This window comes from Enoplosus armatus, chromosome 10 (assembly GCF_043641665.1).
Source record: "Enoplosus armatus isolate fEnoArm2 chromosome 10, fEnoArm2.hap1, whole genome shotgun sequence".
NCBI lineage: Eukaryota > Metazoa > Chordata > Actinopteri > Centrarchiformes > Enoplosidae > Enoplosus > Enoplosus armatus.
Genome location: NC_092189.1, coordinates 11,224,723 through 11,233,905, shown reverse-complemented (window position 1 = coordinate 11,233,905; position 9,183 = coordinate 11,224,723). Strand labels below are relative to the sequence as shown.

At 44.0% G+C, this 9,183-nt stretch overlaps 1 protein-coding gene across 1 annotated transcript in view; it reads left to right on the top strand.

The window, feature by feature from the left end:
* Window positions 1–235: 235 nt before the first annotated feature.
* The window catches only part of LOC139290966 (amyloid beta precursor protein binding family B member 2), a 32,294-nt gene continuing 23,346 nt past the window's right edge, over window positions 236–9,183 (top strand). The window contains exons 1-7 of the mRNA XM_070912811.1: window positions 236–474; window positions 1,149–1,357; window positions 2,175–2,321; window positions 2,807–2,892; window positions 3,074–3,134; window positions 5,182–5,328; window positions 5,687–5,814. Coding sequence (XP_070768912.1) covers window positions 369–474; window positions 1,149–1,357; window positions 2,175–2,321; window positions 2,807–2,892; window positions 3,074–3,134; window positions 5,182–5,328; window positions 5,687–5,814 — 884 coding nt within the window. The 5' untranslated portion in view covers window positions 236–368. The remainder of the gene's footprint in view (window positions 475–1,148; window positions 1,358–2,174; window positions 2,322–2,806; window positions 2,893–3,073; window positions 3,135–5,181; window positions 5,329–5,686; window positions 5,815–9,183) is intronic.

Genomic DNA, 9,183 nt, shown 5'->3' with positions numbered 1-9,183 from the left:
CACCAAGACAGCCCCTACTACCAGTGGTGGTGGAAGCCCCTCTTTCCTCCACTTCCTCCTCTTCCACCAACAGCCCAGAGTGGCTCCCAGACAACCAGAACCAGGCTCCAACCCAGGTCAGAGAGGAGCTCTGTGTCCAGGTTCAGGCTAGTCCACGCAGTCCTGCAAAGCCCCCTCGGAGCTCCCAGCCCCGGGTGATCAAGGTGGAGCTGCACCCCAACAATGAGAACCAGTTCCTGCAACAGTACCCACCTTCATCCCCTAAACAGGCCCGGGCTGCAGACAGAAACACCCCTACCAGGAGCCGGGCACCCCCTTCCCTGCCAGATCCTGAACCAGAGACTGGGCTCCCTAAAGTGGGCTTAAGAATGGATCTGACTCCTGACACTCCATCAGAGGATGAAGACTCCAGCTGGACCACCCTGTCCCAGGAGACGCCCTCTCCTCAGACTCCACGGGAGACAGGTTCGATATGTATGTGTTTGTCTCTTCAGTATCTGTGTCAGCCTGTAATCATGCCTCTATTACTCCATCCTTTTATTCCTTCTCTTTCTCTCTTCCTTCTTCTACCTCCTACAGACTGTAGTCTGATCTGGAAATTTACCAAAAGCCTCTTCTTAAGCAAGCAAGTCACTCCAGCAGTACTGCTGGAACCTTTAAGGCCCCTGTGAGCCACCTTATGGCGCAGAGAGTGATTAGGATGGACAGAAGGATAGGATGCTGCAGCTAGCAGGGTGTGAAAGAGGAAAGAGAAAAAAAGCAGAGCAGGATTTAGTAAGCAATCATTGTTAAGGAGTATGGAGAGAAATATAAGAAGACACAAAAAGAAAACCAGGAGAGAGGATGGGAGAGATGCTTTTGCCCATTGGATCCTACTATAGGGGATGAGCCCTGGTGTTGCTATGACAACAGAAACTAAGTAGGGACAGACTGACCATCTCTGAAATTTACCCTATCCATCCCTGTGTGTGTGTGTGTGTGTGTGTGTGTGTGTGTGTGTGTGTGTGTGTGTGTGTGTATAGCCTTTTGCATGTGCATATGTCATGATAATATGTGTTTTTCCCGCCTGTGTGCAAGCATGCATATGTATGTGTTTGTGTGAGACACTCAAACGCAACATGTCTTTGTGTATCGCTGTCGTCCATCAGCAGACGTATGGGGTGATGGGGACCTGCCCCCGGGCTGGCGGGAGATCTCAGACTCATCAGAGGTCTATTTCTGGCACATCCCCACCGGCACCACACAGTACCACCGACCTGTTGCCTCTGGCAACCAACACACATCTCCCAACAATAAGCCAGACACTGAGCCTGACCCACAACAGGAAACACACGACTCCCTCAAGCCACCCAACGAGGTGAGAGGATCCACAGACACTAACACACCTCGTGGTCAAACATATTTATATTTAACTTTACGTGTACAAATAAATACCCAGGTTTTGGTGAGCTCACTGGCTAACTGTTCAGTGTTTATCACTGATGGAAAACATTTGAAGTTGAGGCACTTGTATCTCCAGCTTTGGATGGTGGTCAAAGGCCAAAGCCATGATTAAAAAAAAGTTATGCTCTCCTCCTCAGTTGGGTGGCAGTGACATGTCTCTAGCATAAGCCTCCACTCTTAACATTTTAACCGTGAGACTCTTCATTGAAACCCATAATAATAAATTGATAGGTGGCAGCAGCAAGAAAACTTGCTAATCTGCAAGAAAACATTTATAACATAATTTAAAGCATTTTAGAAAATTGACAGTTCAGTGTTAATTTTGAAAATATTGGTTGGACAAAACAATCTTTTTAACCACATATAATGGTCTCAGTGAGCAATCTTCATGAAAACTCCATCTGCCATAGGCCGTAAGATGCGACTGAAAGCTCTGAAAAAGCTAGTAAGTGGACCTTGAGTTAAGAATGTTTTGTAAAATTTGTTTAGTCAGTCATTAGTAGTCAGAACCATTATTTAGGTAGTAGTGACATGTAAAAAGACTAATTTAACCAGGTTTAACAGTTATGTGAGAAGAACCTCCATTATATCAGAGGTTGACACTATAACTGGCAAATATACAGTCTTAGTCCAATATATTGGAAAGCTGGTGGTGATCAATGATGTATCTACCATCTACTGTCTGTCTGTTTGTCTCTCAGTCTTTATCCGTCTCTCTCTCTCACCCACAGCGCCCCAGCAGTCTGATATCTGACAGCTCAGTGGAGCCCGTCCCCTCGCCCTCTGGCTCCTCCCCCTCCTCCTCCTCCTCCTCCACCCCCTCCAATGATGTCACCTCTTCTGGACCAAATCTCAACATCACCACCTGCACAGCCAACGTGAGACGCTGAGTCACATTTATTTGTCACTCTCTGTAAAAGTTCAAATGCATTTTTGTGATATTTTTTAAGGGTTTTATTGATTCATTTAAAACATAAAGAATCGTACTGTTGCATAGGGCGACATATTCCTTCATTATAATGACTGTGAAGTTTGGTACCTTCACAGTAGCTACAAAATCTTCCCCTAAAAGCTTGATGGTGTTATCGATACATCTCTGCTTTCATTTGTTAAAGTGAAATGAGCACACAGTAACCTCTGTCCGGTCCTGAAGTGTGTATTCAATGTAGATGAAAATCTCACATTAACTTAAAATTAGTTTTATCCTCTTCAGTTATTAGAAAGCAAATGAGATTAAATAAGTTGGTAAAACCGATATTGGAATCTGCCAGTTTTTTAACTTCTTCATTCTTTTACCAGTGTCAGTGTCTCCCACTGATGTTAGTCTCTCTTTCTGAATATCTGTCTGTCTGTTTTGGTCCAGGAGCTGAAGGACTATCCTGTCTATCCAGATCCCAGTCTTAAGGCGTTTGAAGGGGCTACCCTACGCTATGCGTCACTTAAACTCAAGTAATGAACACAGACATACTCTACTGTAGAGAAATATGTATAATTTCTAGTATATATAAATTCTAGTTTTTGAGTTTTTCCACTAGATATGTGCAGCAAGGCCTCAGCCATAATATTACTTTTTCATCTGTGAAATATGACTTTACTGTGACTATTTGTTATGTCTGCTGTTTCTCTGCAGCCCTCCAGCCCAGCTAGAGACAGTGGACCTCAACAATACCTTCTCCGATCCAGAGGCAATGGTAAGATCATAACAACAACATACTTAACATTTGTGGGAAAATAACATAAATATTCATTTCTAATGGCTGCACTGTGTCACAGTGTGCTGATTTATATACAACACAGAGACAGGCAGGAGCCCTTTCATATTGTTTCATGATGACTTGTTTTTCTTATGGACACACGTGTGCAGTGACCAGTCAGGACAACGTTTTAGGCAGTTAAAATTACAGGCAAATTGTATATAAGCGAGGATTCAGATATTATCACTTAAAAAAGTTACAGTGTGGTGAGGAACCAGCTGATTCACTGCAGCTTTCATAGACTTTCGATCATGTTCAAATACTATTCAGTATTATACTATTTTTAAGTCAGTCTGACCTTATTTGTTGAACAAAATATCAGCCTTTCAGCAAATCATGTATTTGTTAATGAAGTCAGCAGGCTTTGTTTGCAATGATGTAATGAACCTGCTCACTGGCACCCTGTCCTCCCTCTCCCTCTCCCTCTCTCTCTCTCTGTCTCTGTCTCTCTCTCTCTCTCTCTCTCTCTCTCTCTCTCTCTCTGTTTGTTGCAGTGCCACTCAGTGGTTACTTTGTGAACTGAGCTGTGGTGAATGTGTTTACAGCCAGACTACGTTTAGCTGGAAAAATAGCTTATAGAAAGGCTCAACCAGCAGACGTGTGGGATGATCACAGTGAAAGTAGGAGCGGATAGATGGATGAGCTGAGGAGGGAAACTGACAGAGGGAGTAATATTTTCTCTGACAGGGAGATCAACTTCCTGGAATCACAACAAAGACTGAAAATTGGGGAGTTCGATGGAAGTGGTCACCCCAACATTTCTGGACATCTTTGAAAGTAAAACAAATGTAATCAATCCAACTAAAAAGTCACATTTCGCATTATATTTTATAAAACCAAAAGTACCATATAAATGTTCTTGTTTAGTCCAGATTTTTTTCTTTTTCCTAAAAGAACAAATTTAAATCACGAAGGACAGAACATAAGAATGAGATGATGATGTCTCAGAGGAAACACAGGGGAGAAGTGTGGGAATTCGGTTATGATCTCAGGATGTGTGAAAGTTTAATGAGGAAGAAACCAAGAGAGAATAATTTGGTCAGTGGAAGAGAGAGAGGTGTGTGTGTGTGTGTGTGTGTGTGTGTGTGTGTGTGTGTGTGTGTGTGTGTGTGTGTGTGTTTGCTTGACACTTAGAGAAGGGCACCCGTTGTGGTAGAAAGAAAGAAAGAAAGAAAGAAAGAGATAAAGGATGAGAGGAAAGAAGATGGTAGTGGCTGCTGGCCTGAGGCAGTTTACACACACACACACACACACACACACACACACAGTCTTTCATATTTCATGTGTTGTCTTCCCCAATCAAACCTCTCTCAGTTACTGCTCTGATGGCTGGCTTGTGACGGTACAGTAGCTGTCACTGCATACTGTACTGTGTGTGTTGTGTGAGTTACTGTGTCTGCATGTTTGTATGTGCGGTATGTGACGGTTAAGTTTAAGATCAGAATTGAAATTATGAATGAATTGATCTAAAGCACACAGAAGAGGTTTAAAGGAAAATTTTTTGGCCATGGTTTCTGTCAGTAATCTACTTACTGTACCGAGTTCATTACTGAGATCTGGGACAGTGGCGACATTGCTGTAAAGAAGTTCGACAGGGCAAAAAGCACGAGTAGTCAGCTGATCAGACAGGTTTTAAACAAACCTGAAGAGTAGTCAAACTTATTTGGAAGCAAACTGTTTGTTCATCATCACCCATCACAGTTCTTGAGAGTCACATCTTGATTCAACTCTGACCTACCTTACTTGCCATAATGCACTCACAATTGTGCATTCTTTTATTATTTAGGTTTATTATTTATTACAAAGATGGATCATCAGGCTGAACTCTGGCTTATTTATTTCCTGTCTTCTAAAACCTGAGTTGAAATTGAAAAACAGAATTATCCTTTAAGGAGAGAGGGCAGGGACGGATATGGAGTCAAAGGAACATTGTGACACCTTACAAATTTGACAAAACAAAATGTGTGTGTTGTGCTCCTTCCAGTCATTTCCGGTACGATCTCTGGGCTGGGTGGAGATGGCAGAACAGGACCTGTGTGAGGGGAGGAGCAGTGTGGCCGTCCACCACTGTATCAGACAGCTGTCCTACTGCAGGAGGGACATACGAGACTCTGCCGGTGTGTGGGGAGAGGTCAGTATGTCAGCAGAGACAGACAATTATAAATAACACACGTATGGATACTATAGTGGAGTGATTTACCAACATTTTGGCTTGTGAGCAAATTCAATTGACTTTGGCTGCTGGCTGGTAGCAATCTATAGTATTTCAAGAGATTTAGAATGAAGACAATGAGTAGAGCCTGTTCTTTCCTTTGTTTTGTTTATAGTTTTTGGAGACCTGAAGAGTTAAAACTATCTATTATGTCGCATAAAAAAGCAGGGATTAGATAAAAGTCAGAAAAAAGGAATATAAATTGTGTAGCAGATATTTCTGTTTTTAACCACCTGTGAATCACAGCTACAGCGTGTCCTTGTTTGTGGTCTTCCAGGGTAAAGGGATGCTGTTAGTGCTTCAGGATCGCATGTTGACCCTGGTTGACCCGGATGATCGCAGCCTGCTCCACTCTCAGCCTATCAGCAGCATCCGTGTCTGGGGCGTCGGCCGAGACCACGACAGGTAGGTAGACAAAACAAGCGTCTTTCTCCTTTTATGAAACCTTTTGTTGTTGTTTGTTGTTGCTTTGTGGGTATATTTGGCTATTTGATCCCGCCATTTCAACAATTCCAAGGGTATTATTTCTTCTTGAAATACAAAGAAGAACACACACAAACACATACATCATGCCACAAACATACACATAAGTGTGCAAATACACAACATGTACATTAACACACTGTAAAATGCGTGTGTGGCGCATTCTCGCTGATTCAGGAGTTTCAACTAATCATCAGAGAATCAGCTTCATTATTATTCAATGCAAATTTGCACAAACTGCATTGAAAACACCATAATTATGCTCATTGCTCCATGTTTCCGTTCCAGACTGGAGACCTATGGGGCCTTCAGTCATTTGGCAATGTCCCATGGTCTTAACCTTTCACTATTGAGCTGACAGTGTGCTGAGGCTAGCATAGCTGCTAATGGGGGGGACAAGCTAAGCCCTCATTGATATGGGCCCCTCAGGGTTTCCATTCACCCATGGAGCAACCACTTCAAACACTCACACAAAAGCCTACACACATCTGGAAACGTGTTGTTGTGCTGATGGAATATGCATACATGCACAGATTTACTATGTACGAGACATATAAGGTGAAGACACACTCAGTATCCTGACGCCAGATATGGAAGTCTTGTGAAACTCTTTTCTCAGTACTGAATGTTAAAACCACTAAGAGCTAAGAGACTTTGGGAGATGTGTCACACAATGACTGTACAAATGAGAAGAGTGGTGGAGGTTTGCAGAAGCTGTCTGGTCCTAACATGTGTAATCAGCTGTTAAGGGATTGGGTGAAAATGGAGTTTAAAATAGCATCTGTGTAAAAGGCTTGATCTCACTTCACTAGCCTCAAACTCGCAGTGTCTTGTTAACTTGTTTTTTTTCTTATTTCTCTCTTCCTGTCTCTCTGTCTTGCTAACTATCCCATATTTCTGTCTTTCTCTTTGTCTTTGAAGTGCTGCCATAGTCTCTTTCACGCACAGAGGGATGCTGTGGGATGTACCGTCCCACTCTTCTTCCCTCCCTCCTGTCTTTCTCCTTTTTTCCCTTCCCTCAGCAGCAATACTACCACAACATTAGCTGTGTGTGTGTGTGTGTGTGTGTGTGTGTGTGTGTGTGTGTGTGTCGGATAGATAAAAAGAGGGAGAGAAAGAACGAGAGTCCCTCCACCCTCTTCCGTCTCAGAGGATTGAGAAACTTTTCAGTGGCTGTCTCTCTCGGCGGTAATGGATAAAGCGTGTAGTGGAAAGAAGAGGGGAGGGTCGGCCCAGGCTAGCTCTCCCTCTCATCCTTTTTTTTCTCATTCCATCTCTCCCTCTCTCTCTCTCTCTCTCTCTCTCTCTCTCTCTCTCTCTCTCTCTCTCACACAGCATTACAGCTTCCTCTCTTTTCATCCTCTCCTCCCACCAGCACTTTAAAATCTGCAGTTTACAGTCAGCACTCTGTTTGGTTTCAGGCTCATGACTTTGGATGTACTATAATTCCACCCTGGCTGGGAGTGTGTGCGGAGATATTCAATGCTCTGAGACCTCAATGCACTTTCCATATGTGCAGCAAATTGTTTTGTAGTATCCCGCATCTGAAGAGGGATGGTCTGTGTGTGTGTGTGTGTGTGTGTGTGTGTGTGTGTGTGTGTGTGTGTGTGTGTGTGTGTGTGTGTGTGTGTGTCTGAGAGAGACAAGAATACATTTTGACAGAGGTTGGAATAGCTTAGAGCTGCCACTAGAGTGCACTATAATCAAAGTCTGCATTCAGAGAGGCTGATCTAGTGCAACGGAGTACACAAAGGTATGTGGACACCCATGTCCATGTGTACTTTTAGTTTTTCGTGATTTGGGCAAACCCCTTAGTTTTTACTAAGGAATATTTTAACACTACAGCTTACAATAATAATTTAGACAATAAATTATTAACCCAGGCCTATGGGGGATGTGTGTGTAGTGACACATGTGGTGGAGGAGGCTGGACTGATCTGCACTTGTGATCGCTCGGAAAGCTTTGCAATATGTGTTTGGAGGCGATCATTATGTTATTGATGTAATCTGTCTGTTCCCTGATGTGTAGGTGGGATTAGCTTTCTTTCTTGCCACAGGGGCTTTTTGTATGTCAACTGGGAGGGATATGCGACAAATTTCAATTGCACATTGTGTATTTGACAATAAAGTATAACTTAACTTTCCTTAAGTCCCCACATACTCCTTCACACTGTGTAGTGTAAGACTGACTTGAGAAACACAGAGCAGTGTGCTGACCTGTGGCAGACTGGCCGGCCTGAACACTTGGTTCTGAAGCTGGTAGACGGTGAGAGACAGAACGAAGAAACACACCTTTCTGAATTATGTTAAGAAAGTGAAAATGTGTCAGAGAAAAGGAAGAGATGCAAAAAAAGAAAGGGAGCACAGAGTAAACTAAACAAAAGGAAGGGGTGAGAGAGAGACAGATGTTTTTGTTTGCTCTCTCATCATCTCTCTTTCCCTCTCCTGTCTCTTTCTCTATCCATCAATCTGAGAAATATTCCCAGTCTCGTCCTGGATGTTCTCTCTCTCTCTTTCAGCTTGATTCAATATGAATGAGTCCCCCTGTCTCTAAAGCAGGGCGGGACGGGGGGGGGGGGGGGGGGTCTAGCTCCTCGATGAAGTCATGAAGCTATATCTGGAGCACTCAGCAAGTCCGACTCTGTGCACACCCGCATGTGCGCGTACACATGTTTGCATGTATGTGTGTGTGTCTGCATGTGGGCTTGAATTGATGAAGTCATAGGTCTATATCTGGAGCACTCTGTATGTGTATGATGGTGAATGAGTGGGTGTGTCTATGTACCCCCCCACCACTTCTCCATCCCCTCTTTCTGTCTGTAATGCTCTTGCGCTATTTCTACTCTTTGTCTCCAGCGCTCTTTCTGCCTCCCTCTTGTGCCATTGGCTGCACAGCTTTGCCTCTTCTTCCTTCTGCCTCTCTTTGTTTGTCCCGTCGTTGCACTTTAGCGGGGTGTAAGCCGTCTCTTTTTTTTCAGCCTCAGTAGGACACAAGGGGGAGAGACAGGGATAGCAGCAACTGGGGAGAAGATACTCAAGACAAACAGGGAGAGTGCAGGGGGAAAAAAAGAGTGGCGGTGCTTGTGAGAGAGAGAGTGGGGCATAAACAGAGCGATGGAGAGCCAGTGAGGGAGGGAGAGGCAGTGCATGCTTCCCTGCTTGCGCTGAGCAGGACACGGCCGGACTTTGCAGGAGACTCTTCGGACCGGGGCAAGCAGAGGAAAGGAAGCTGGCCGTAGAGGAAGATAAGGGAGAGAGAAAAGGTGTAGCAGAGGGAAGAAGAGGAAGAGG